At 41.0% G+C, this 12819-nt stretch overlaps 1 protein-coding gene across 1 annotated transcript; it reads right to left on the bottom strand.

Moving 5' to 3' along the window:
- Positions 1–1630: 1630 nt before the first annotated feature.
- On the bottom strand, positions 1631–12248 carry LOC147736919 (tyrosinase-like). Its single transcript, XM_086964325.1, has 5 exons — positions 12165–12248; positions 7069–7776; positions 4345–4434; positions 3838–3979; positions 1631–1776 (listed from the first exon to the last, which is right to left on the bottom strand). The coding sequence occupies exons 1-5, from the start codon at positions 12246–12248 to the stop codon at positions 1631–1633; spliced, it is 1170 nt and encodes a 389-aa protein (XP_086820451.1).
- Positions 12249–12819: the final 571 nt, after the last annotated feature.

The following is a 12819-nucleotide window of genomic DNA, read 5'->3' as shown; positions in this document are numbered from 1 at the left end:
GGTTTCCATAGATGGCCGCCGAGCACAGGACCAAAAACCTAGGTGTTTCCCCTTGCAAAACCATATGGTTTGGAGATAGGCAAATTTGATGTCACCTCACTACGTTTTGGTCCCTTGCCTATCTCGGGTACTTGGGCCTCCCACACAAGTGAGACATCATTTTTATTGGGAGCCCTGGGGGAACGCTGGGTGGTAGAAAATTTGTGTGAGCCTGGTGATGCCACACTTTCCCACACAAAAGTGTGTGAAAAAATTGATTTTTTCAGGTAAAATTGAGGTTTGTAAAGAATTCTGGGTAAGAAAACCATACCTCCCTTGAAGCCTCTGGGTATCTACTTTCAGAAATGTGTGGGTTTGGTAGGTTTCGCTAGATGGCTGCCAAGCACGGGGCCAAAAACCCAGGTGACCCCCCTTGCAAAACCGGATGGTGTGGAGGGAGGCAAATTTGATGTCACCTCAATTGGTTTTGGCCCCTTGCCTGTCGTGGGTACTTGGGCCTCCCACATAAGTGAGGCACTGTTTTTATTGGGAGACCTGGGGAAACACTGGGTGGTAGTAAATGTGTGTGAGCCCGGGGATGCCACACTTCCCCACACATAAATGTGTGAGAAAAGTGATTTTATCAGATAAAATTGAGGTTTGCAAGGGATTCTGGGTGAGTAAACGCTGGGGGATCCATGCAAGCCATACCTCCCTGGAAGCCTCGGGCTGTGTAGTTTACAGAAATGTGTGGGTTTGGTGGGTTTCCCTAGATGTCCACCAAGAACAAGGCCAAAATCCCAGGTGAACCCCCTTGCAAAACCAGGTGGTTTGGTGGTAGGGAACTTTGATGTCGTCTCACTTTATTTTAGGCCCTTGCCTATTGCAGGTACTTGGGCCTCCCACACAAGTGAGGTACCATTTTTATCAGGAGACCTGGGGGAACGCTGGGTGCTAGGAAATTTGTGTGAGCCTGGTGATGCTGCACAAAAATGTGTGAGAAAAGTGATTTTTTCAAGCAAAATTGAGGTTTGCAAGAGTTTCAGGGTCAGGAAACACTAGAGTATCAACGCAAACCATACCTCCCTGGAAGCCCCCAGGTTTCTAGTTTTCAAAAATATGTCGGTTTGGAAGGTTTCCCTAGATGGCTGCTGAGAACAGGGCCAAAAACCCAGGTGAACCTATATAACTGTTGTTGTAAGTTAGGCTGCTTGAAATTCTTCACATATGAACAGTTTTTTTCAACATCCTTAGACTTACATTGCAACCTTAGTCTGCACAGTGAGTGCAGAAGCCTCCAAGGTCATCATAACAATGTTAGCTGTTATTCAGCCTGAACGGCCCACACTCTAGACACAATATGCACACAGCTGCGGCAAACTGAAATTCTAGCGTGTTTAATATTGCAGTGCAAGTTATCAGTTTCAGAAATCTAAGGATATACCCTAAAGTTCTTTGTGTACACTGTGAACAGACACACAATACCTCTATAAAGTTTCTTGCTTTAGAAGCAAGACAGAAGGTGTTTAGCTGTGTCCATGTGGTCCCTCCTCTTTTATTACTGTTTCTCTCTCATAATTGTCTCAAGGTTTTAATTCAGTGGCTGTAACATCTGTTTGTTTCTTATAGATCATTAACCACAGATTGTGCCTTACTTGTCAATGAACGCATGGTGCAAATAGAAGATGGGGTCATTGCTGGAAATGGACATCAGGCGCACTGTTCCACCCATGTATATGTGGAACGAATTGTGCAAACTCCGCCTCGTTGTATCACCTCTGGATGGATCAACAAAGCCTGGAAACAGAAATTTCGATGGACTCTTTAGTATGAGATGTTGAGTGACATATTAGAACACACTGGCTCATGAGAAGAAAGAAGGTGCAATAAATAAAACACTACGGCGCATATGTACCATCGTTTTTTTTAGTCGCAAACACTGCGATTCGCAAAAAAGCTGCATTTGCGACCAAAAAATTGGAAAATGCGATGTATGATTAAAATTGCATCGCAAAATTAGCGTCAGCATTTAATAAATCAAAAATTGCGATTCCTTAAATGGTATGTATGAAGCACCCAAGTTGTGCGATTTCGTTTAAAGAAATCGCAAATTAACACCAACTTGAAGCTGGTGGTAATTTGCGATTTCTTTCACAAATGCACTTTTTTGCATTTGTAAAGGTGCCATGTGGCACACATACATGCCCTTAGGGCATGTATGTGTGCATTATGTGCACACATGTAAATTTCAGGGGTGCCTCAGGGTGTCCTTATGACACTCTTGAAATTATTCCCAATTTGCGATTTGCAAATTGCAAATCGCAAATTGAGAATAACTTCCCATTCATTCCTATGGGCCTCCTGGCCAATAGAAATTAATGGGAAAGTAGTCCTTACTTGCGATTCGCAATTTGCTAATCGCAATTAAGGAATGTTAAGAAATCGCTAAAGAATTGTGATTTTTTACATACATCCCATTTTGCAATTCTCAAATAGCGATTTGGGAATCGCAAATGAGGATGTTGATGCATATGGCCCTACATTTTTAAACTTATTTGCTACTGCATAAAGGCTCAGCCAAAGCATTTCCCTAATTAGGATGTATTCCTGTAATCTTAAATCTTGCAAAAGACCTGCTAGATGGAAGTGGGCATTCTTTGGTTTTAAGAATGTCCACCATGTATAAAGGCGGCTGTGGAAGAATCCTGCTCTGCTGAACACAGTTATTCAAGGAAAGATTTGATGATTGCATGGTATTGTCCCAGGGATGTGGCTGGGAGAGTGGGACCAATGGTGTGGGTCATCAGTCGAGATGTTTGTCATTCCTTGCAATTGATTGTTTACTTGTGCTTTAAATATTGCACAGGTTGATGTATAAGATTATGTGTTTTATAGCAGAAGGCATGACAATATCCCTGTTTCTAACACAAGTGGTTATTGAGTTTCAGGCCCCAAAAAAGATCTTGTTTATCTTTTCTGCATCCTTCATCCCAACTCAGTACATAATAAGGGATTGTCCCCCAACTTCCCTTAGTTTGCTCTAGTAATATCCTTTAGGTAAATCAGTGATGCTTAGCTTCAACCTCTGCGGCCAATCATACACCAGAGTGTCCTCTGGCGCAGCAAGAATTATGCCACACTGCTTTAGCAGCAATATTAGGAGGGTGTGTTTCTCATATAATTCGACTCTGCAGAATTCTGATGGCTTACATATAACCTCAGCTAGGTTCTGTGGAGTACCATCCATGGCCAGAAATAGGCAGGTTTTTCTGCTAAAACTGATTTAGTGCCAGGAATGTGTTCCCTGCTGAAAAGTCAGCACAAAGGGCACCAATGGCGCACCAGAGTGTGCAGCAACTCAAGATGATTTTGGTGCAGAGCTGCGGTCTTCTGACTATGAAACACAAATGGTGGTAACCTTCTGCATAAGAGAAAAGTCGCCGGATCTGAATTCGCACTGGGGACATTAAATCTAGCTCAACTATTTACCGTTCTGGAGCCGTACATGAGAAGAAATTGTGCCACACGGTGATAGACAAATTTGTCCAGAACTCAGCATTGCAAGAGCAGCATGAGCCACTAAAATTCCACCAATTTTTCCAGAGGTACAGAATATTTCGCTCATCCTAACTGGGAACTGCCTCCTCAGGCACAGGTTCCAGGGTCAGCTGTTGACTGACATCCTGAGATCTGATGCACTTTCCATCCTTTCACTGCATTCATACTGTAGAAATAAGTAAAGACCTAGACATGTGGCTTCAAGCCACCTCTTTATCCATTCATCCTTTGATCAGATATGTGAAAGAATAGAGACGTCACACACACACAAAATATTTGTGAAGGACTGATTTCACCTACCTTCCAGACAGTTGCGGAAGCTTTGCTTGGAAGTGATATTGTACGGAGGTGTGTCATAGTCCTTCCACTGTAGCACGTCCTCTACTTGCTGAGCAGAGGGCAGCTGGCTGTTGTTGGGGTCTGCACAAGTGGAGAAGTGTGGCTCAATGGTTAGAGCAGCAGACCCTGATGCAGAGGTCTAGCCCGAGACCAGGGTTCAATTCCCCGCCTCGGCGGGTCTTGGGCTCAAAATTCCCCGGACCTGATAATTCTCGCCTCGGTGCCTATTCTAATCATGGGTCCCACTCTGCAACTCTGGGCAATAGCTTGCTTAATCTCCACAACGGCCCCCACAATGCTAAGGATGCCTACCTCCACCTTGGGGGTGCCCAGGAGTGGACGCCTCACAGGGAAATCCAGGATGAGTTCCACAGCGGTATTCGTACAAGCGCCTTGAGACCCTTGTGGGTGAGTAGTGCGCTATACAAGTATCAATTTACATTTACATTACATTACATTTACATTTACACCAGGGTTCCTGTGTAGAGGCTCAAACCTGCACTTATCTTCTGCAACTGTGCAATACTTATCAGGGTAGCTAAACCCGCTGCATATACTCTGGAAACGGTATGGAAGGAAGGGAAGTTAAATGCTGTAAAGTCATAAGAAGAGAGGGCTGTATTGTATGATGTAGTACATGTTAGACCTGTTTTAGCTCTACTTCATACGCCATAGACCTCTCCTCCGCACAAAGACTCATCACTGTAGACCTCTTGGTGATCTTATAAAAAACATGGCCACAAAGTCCATAATTACTTGATAATGGGTCCCTATGGGCCTATTAAAGCAAACACAAAGAGACAATGGACAGAGTGCTGAAACTTTACAGACACTCACCCCCATTGACAGATCTGGGTTGAATCCATCAAAGGTATTTAGCTCACTTCACCTACTCAGCTCAGACCAAGCCATATGCAAATCAGTCTTGACCCTGTGCCTCATGGGAACATTCCAGCTCAAACTGCCAAGCCAGGAATTCCCTTGATTGGACACAATCATTGAGCAAGGACACAACTCCGAAAACCATTCAGGTAACAGCCTATTTTTCTTCACCTGGGAGGCCTTTGAAGGCAATCTGGGCATGCAGGTAAAGGGTTTAACATGCCAACATTTTTGCCTGAAAAAACTGAAATGAGCAGCTCTGAGTAGGCATACATTTGGCAAAGGAATGTCAAACACTGAAATCTGCCTGAGGGATGCAACAACTTGCTTTACTATATAAAGTGGTCGCACTGTGAAATATAAAAAAGTACATTTCCAGCAGAGGTTTGTGTGTGAATTTCAAGTTCTGGCATGCTTAGGTGCTACCACTGCATTGTTTGTAGCCATAAGCTAGTGTGCAAGATGGTCACATGCTACCTTATGTTTACATTTAGATGAGAGAGGATCGCTATGGTGTAATGTGACATTAAGTTGCAAGTGGTGACTAACTAAAGTATACAATTGAGTTGTGTTGATTCATTTTCTTAGCTAAATTCCTTGTTAGACCATTACAAGTTACCACAATAAGGTGCCAAACACATGCATTCATGTGAGCAACAGCATTCGTGTGAGCAACAGCACAAAGAACACAGAGGAAAGAAGACTAATGCAGTACACACAGAAAGAATAAACAAGCACAGTAAAAGAGGATGAGAAACAGCTTGAAGGACTCTGAATAAGGATAACGCAGCATGCACAGAAAGAATAAACAAGCACTCCTCCTGTGAAAAGAGAAGAAGAATAAAAAAGTGAATACGCTAAAAAAAGCAGAAAAGTTATTAAAAGAAAGGCGTGCAAGATTTGTATAGTTTTTGGATCTCTGAGCTCGAAACACCTGAAACAAGAATTACAGCCCAGTTTGTAGAAATGGAAATCTGAGTTCTAGGCAACAGCACAGTGCTCTTTGACAAGGAGAAAGTATTTCCTTTTGCAGTTGCTAAAAAGAGACAAGTGGAAGGCTTTAAGTACTGCTGCACAGCTCCCTGGAAGTGAATAACTTACAAAAAAGGAGCGACAAATAAGACATATTAACTACTTGAAAGTATTTTTTTAAACAACACTGAAAAAGACAAGACAAATGAACACCAATGTGTGGGCTTGTAGCCCAAAAAGCATATACAACAGGTCTTTAAAACAGCACAAGCAACGTCTAGGCTTTGTTTGATGTTAGATGTTATGACGGACGATTTTTGTTGACAATCTTGTTTATCTCAGTAGATGAAGAGTTATATGTTGTGACACACATCAATGTGATAGATTAAGATTTTTGATTTGTCTACAGTTATGCTGCCCTTGGTGTGTTCCTAGATCTCTTGTATGCCCTATCAATTATGTTCTTGGTATAGGCTTTTTGCCTTGATTTCAAGCTTAGCTTGTCTATGTGGGATGTAGGATTCATGTACTGACCAAGGATACTTTGCAAACACCTGTGAGATGATCTGATCCACCTGGCATACCACTTGCATGTTGATGGAGTGGTAGTGTTTGCGGTTCCTATAGATGTGTTCACTTGCCTTTGCTTGAACAAGGGCAATGTGGGTACCATCAATACCTCCCACAGCATCATTATTTAGCTCACTCCATCACCACAGTTCATTTATCCATGCCACTGAAATCAAGCTATCCTGGCTGATGAAGGCAGAAAGCCCAAACCGGTTCTAGGATGTTTGTTTTCAGTCCAGGGAGGACCTGGATTGGCAGTTTGGGCTTGACTATTCCCATTGGGCACAGGATCAAGACTGAAATAAAGTGAGACAGGGCTCTTGGGTGTGCTTACAAGTGACACTCTTTCTTCCATTGTATAGCCCTGGGGGATGTTGGTCATGACGATTATGGATATTTGGTTTGTAATTAGTAAGTATGTTGAAGTCATTTTCTCCAAGTAATGTAATACTCTTCCCTCCAGAGTAAAGGAATGCCTATCAGCAATGGTAAGTGGTGAGGTTAATTAGATACATAATTGACTTTGTTTATGATACAATTTAAGTTTCAAGATATTCCTATGAGCTAAAATATGATAAGTTGTGTATTGCACTGGAGGAGCATTAGGTTGATTCTCTCACATGAACAACAGTGAAGAAAACCATCTCATTGTAGATAAATTTTGTTTTACCTTCTTTGTACCTCCTTCGATTATGCATGACTTCACTGCTTTGCCCACCAGTGCACCCATTCATGGACACACATATACATTATTGCAAGTTTCTAAACAAACAGGCAGAGTTGTATATTTCCCTTCCAATTGGCAAAGTACGAGGTAGAAGTCAGCAAGCCCCGTGAATTGCTCTTGCCCATGATGTCATCTGTGCAGATGCTGAATGTCTGGCCATCCATGCTCCAGTCGTAGTACGGAATGGCAAAATCATGGTCATCGGTTAGAATCTGCATTTCCCTCTCAAAAAACAAGAGGTACCACCGATGCCAAGAAGGAAAGTTAGGGCCTTCATGGGCAAGGGTTATGGTCCCATCAAACATATTATTTTCTAGGAATGGTGCAATGGAATAAGAGTGTATAGAGGCAAAGACATCATACGCTGTGGCTTCAACAAAGCGGATGGTGTTTCTGTCGAGCCTGTTGCTGGTGAGGAGAATTGTATATCTTATACTTGTTTTCAACTTTGCAAGGCTCAGATAACGGAAAAATTTCAATCTCTCTTGACGAGAGAGCTCACAGATGTCCCTCCTGATGATGGTCTTCTTCTCAGTGCACTTGTCTCCATAGAAGCCAAACTTACATTCTCCACAGTCAAAACCACCATAGTTCCCATTGCAGACACAAACACTGTCGTAGTACTCATGCGGCCAGTCTAAGCGGTCATTGTTGGTCTGAGTGAAGCTCCTCTTCTCTGAATAAGTATGATGCATAAACCTGCAGAGTCCTCTTCCTGAGACTACCCCACACATGCTGCCGTCTTTCCACTTAGGGTAAACAAAAACAAATGGCCGAGCAGGTTGATTTACAAATAATGCATCGCCTAGTCAAGTCAATTACTAGGTTGGACAACCATTACGCTGAATCAATTCAAATTTTATAAAGAAATTTTTGAGAAAGTATTTTTTATGACATCAAAAAACCACGAACTATTTAACAAATACATACATACATTCAATACACTGAAATAAACATGTTAAACAAAGAATTTTTCTTGCAAAAGAATTGTCACATAAAAATCACATAGACAACTATGCAATGCCTCAGCAGAATTAATTTTGAGGGACCAGTCCTGAATAATAATGAACAAGTGGACAAACTGATGGTTACATTCGCCCACTTGTCAACACCTACACAAGATACATGTTGTAATTCATACTGGGGTGCTATAACTAGGAATAACACATGATGGACTGAATGATTGCAAGTGTTTTATTTAATTCCTATCAAGCCCCGTCTGTTTTGTATCTTGGAACCTTGGAGTCATCCTTGACTCAAAACTCAGCATGACCAACCAAGTCAACGCAGTATCCTTCACCTGCTTCCACACCCTCCGCATGCTCTGCAAGATCTACATATGGATCCCGACACACACGCGAAAAACCATCACCCACGCCCTCGTCAGCAGCAGACTCGACTACGGCAATGCCCTCTATGCCGGAGCCCAGTCCAAACTCATCAACAGACTTCAAAGAATCCAAAATGCCTCCGCACACCTGATCCTCGACGTACCGCGCCGAGATCACTTCACCCCTCACCTCAGAAACCTGCACTGGCTCCCCTTCGACAGAAGAATCAGATTCAAACTCCTGAGCCACACACAAGGCACTCCACAAGACCAGCCCGGCCTACCTCACTGACAGACTCTCACACTACGCACCGAACAGAAAACTCTGTTCTGCCGACCTGTCACTGGCCGACTTCCCACGCATCCGTAGAACCACCTACGGAGGAAGGTCCTTCTCCCACCTCGCCGCTAAGACCCGGAACTTCCTCCCTCTCCTACTATGACGGACTGAAGACCGGCTGTCCCTCAGGAGACTACTCAAGACCTGGCTTTTCGACCACTAGCTGCAGCGACCCCCTCCCCCAGCGCCTTGAGACCCTCGCAAGTATGTAGTGCACTCTATAAATGCGCTGATTGATTGATTGAATGATGTCTTAGTGGTAGATGTCCAAGTAACTACAGTGTATGTGAGAGTTGAAGTATATAGGTGGCTATATGTGAGAGTCAGTAATTGTGACAGAGGCTGTGTGAATGAGTGTATACTTGTATTAGAGATTATATAACAGAGTAAGAATATGTTAGCTTCTGTATGAATAAATGGGGTGGTGTTTGTATAACTGTGCAGGTGAGTAAATGGAACTGTGATTGATTATTTGCATGACTGACTAGAATTAATGTTGTATTGATCAGTGACTACATGTATGAATGGTTGTATGGATGAATGAGTACAGGTGTCTGTAGACCTAGGAATTAGTGAACGGTTGGTATTAACTGGTATTGGTGTGACAATGGTTTTGAAAATGTTAGTCTGAATTTTACTAGGGGTGTATCAAAGGTGATATTAGGGTGTAAGGAGGTGCATGTTAGGAATCGGGTCCAGTCCTCTTTCAGTGACCATGAACTGTTATCACATGACCTGCCAGTTACAGGATAAAAGCCAGTCCTACCTTCCTGTCATTGCTTGTTATTGCCAATGTGTGGGTTCCTGGTTGCTGGTTCCTGTGTTACTTGGATTTGCTTTGTTTGTTCTCACGGGCTCGTGAGAACCGTTCTTTCCCCCTTCTTCTTCAGAGTGCGAGTTTTTTGCCCTTTCCCTCCCCTCGTTTAGTGAGTTAGTGTGATAGGGTCTCTTTTCCCCGTTTTTGTCTAGATCCCAGTGCTTTTCACATTTTCCCGTATTTTTGGGCTGGGGGTTCCAGGGGCTCCTGTTTTTTCCCTCCCGTCTGACAACCTTGTCCCTTATATTTTAGAGAGTATCGTTGTGCGGAGGAGACGCGGTGGTTGTAACAGCGCTTACCTATGTGTGGCGCGTCTCCTGTATAGACCTCTCCACATCGTTACTCGCGGAAGTGACGGCTTTGGTCATTCTGCATTCCCGAGGGTAGGTTTAGTCACCTTGTTATTTGAATTCTTAAGGTCCTATCCCAAGTGCCGGGTTTTCACGCGTATTGTTTTTCGCGTTTTAGCGTGAAGGGGTTTTTTGTCCATGTCAAGAAAGAGACATGTTTTTCCTCTGACAACAAAACATTAAGAGGGACACCCTTTTCATCACAGCCAGCTGCTTGAAGTTCCAAGAGAATCTATTTTGGGGGTGAAACTTTTGATGACTGAATTCTCCACGATACCAAGCCTGCACTATCAACTGGTAAGCAACGTGATTGTTTTAGCAGGATATGGTCACTGTTGTTGAGATATTTGGGAAAGTTACATGATTGTGAAGAGTATTTTTCTTGTTTGTTCAGGTGCGGAAGCGTGGAGGCGGGAGCAGTGAACTCTTCGATCTACAGGGGTGGAGGACTTGGTGTCTCCTCATACTCCACCCCCTTTCCTGGGTCATTGGTTCACTCATGGTTAACATCTCGTGAGTGGCTAGTGAGTCGGGGAAGTGGATTGGAACATACCTCGTTCCTGCAGTGTATGGGCCGAGCGGAATCCAACAGTGCATCAGATTGTCACATGGATGATGTAATCCGTGATGTCATTTGAGAAGTCATCAGTGATGTCATCAGTGATTTCACTTACATGTCATGAATTATGTAATATGCGATATCATTGTGGGGGCACAAGTTATAGGTAGCTCAACTAACTATAACAGTAGAATTTCTATGGTTTTGAGTGAGTGAAATGTCCAACTAACTATACCGTCCCTGAAACTATGTTTTTTTCAGTGAATTTCAAAGGTTTTTTAAATGCTAATTTGTACCTATAAAATCCCTAAAACCTATTTTTTCAGTGAATTTCAAAGGTTTTTTAAATATTTAACTACTATTGTGCTATTTGTCATTAGTACTATTTTATCAAACTTTTCATCTACATGAAATAAATTGCAAAACTGCTATGTAATGTAATATATTTCACAAATTACAGTGAGTTTTTAAATTATACAAAATAATTTAACATTCAGAAAACAATCGTTCTCCATTTATTTGCTGTCATCAGCTTCTACTTAACTTCACTTTTCACAGTGATGACAGTGTTGTTACATCTTAAACATCTGGGAAAAGAAAACAATCAACTAGATTGTTAAAAAAACAAATCCCTAATTCTCACAAATATAACACAAAATCAACATACATAACACAACCAATACTATTTCCAATCTTCAGAAATTCATGTGCATCTTGTTGTATATTAGTACTGAATCAAGTGCATCTATCCAACAGTTGGAAAATACCAGAAGGAGAATGGATCTTACTTCTATCAGTTTTCAAATATTGAAATAAAGTATAAAGTGCCAAACATAATCTTTTTTCCTGATTTCCATAATTTGACTATAAACATCTTCAAGATAAAATAAAAAGTTTAGAATACCATTACCATAGCAGATGACACCAGAAGCATTTTATAATTGGTATCCGACAACATCATCACTTGTTTGTATTTTCTGCTTTTTTACATCTTTTCTTTCCTCTTGATTTTGTTTCTTCTTTTGAACAATAGTTGATGCTTCAACATGTTTGCGTTTTGAACACACAACACATTTCTCATAAATAGGATACTCTCCTAAACTTGGAGCATTAAGCCTTCTCAAACAATTATATTCTCTTACACAATTAACATCAGCACTAATCTTGATCTTATCAAAATCAATTAAATATAAACCAAACAACGTTCTAACTCGAGATAATCCAACATATACCATTCCCTCTTCAAACACAGTTTTTCCTACATTTACCACAGCATTATCTACACTTAATCCTTGAGATTCATGAATAGTTATTTTCGTTTCATTTCAAATACTTTTATTTCTGTCACTAGGACCATAAAAAGCAAGCACAGACACAGAATAATGTACATTATTGAGTACTGAGTACCATGATTAAAAAGGGCACTCCATAAGTAATACAATTTCCAATTTACATCAGATACAGTGATTTTACCGAACAGCTAGGGGAGAGGGAGGGAAGGCTATAGATTAGCACTGTGAGATAGATTTATTTCAATAGATGTAATACAGTCGGCAAGCAACTAACAAAAATATATATATAGCAGCAAAAATACAATAAATAGTTTAAAAAGACAAAAAGGAGAAATTAATACTATTTAATAGTTATTGCATATACTAAACAGAAGGGAAACTGTTCTCTGTGAACACACAAGCCTTTTGCAAGCAAAAAACATTGCAGCAGAACGTGCATTTTGTCTTACCTCTGTAATCTGATCAAATGTAACTTTCAAGAATTCAATTCCATTTCTATTTTGATATTTCACAAAAACAGCAACTATCCCCATTGTTCCATTCACTTAACCTTCTTCTACATTCAGATTATGCCTCAAAATTACCCAACAGTTTAAACATACATCTATAATTTTTTCCAAGACACCGGTTTTTGATACAGACTTTTCCAAAGAATCTAATTTAGTCAGTAGTTTTTCGGAAAAAAGAATTGATATTCATTGATGCTCGATTTTATCAATAGCTTCAATGTGGACTATTTCTTGATATTCCAATTTCATAAGCTCTCTATTAAATGTATAACACTCTTCCACTGTAGGAATTAAGCAAACTATAGACTTTTTTCTTTCATTTTCTTGTACATTACTTCTGCTGGTGTGTTTTCATTTGTAAACAAGTACTTTAGTAAACAACTTTGAAAAGCTTGTTTACCACGTTTGCTTAGAACACCAAACCTTACATCTTTTAGAATATTTGCATAATCCTCATCTATTGCTTGTCGCATATTCTGAGTGAGTTCTTTATATTCAAAATGTAACCACAGATTCACATTTACAATACTTCCCAAGGATTTATTAGTGTTTTCATGTAGAAGACTTTTAAACACTGGTTATCTTTTTACAGGGG

The sequence above is a fragment of the Lissotriton vulgaris genome, chromosome 1_1 (genome assembly GCF_964263255.1).
Source record: "Lissotriton vulgaris chromosome 1_1, aLisVul1.2, whole genome shotgun sequence".
In the NCBI taxonomy this organism is placed as follows: Eukaryota; Metazoa; Chordata; class Amphibia; order Caudata; family Salamandridae; genus Lissotriton; species Lissotriton vulgaris.
The sequence above is the reverse complement of the archived record's forward strand: the minus strand, read 5'-3'. Positions and strand labels throughout refer to the sequence as shown.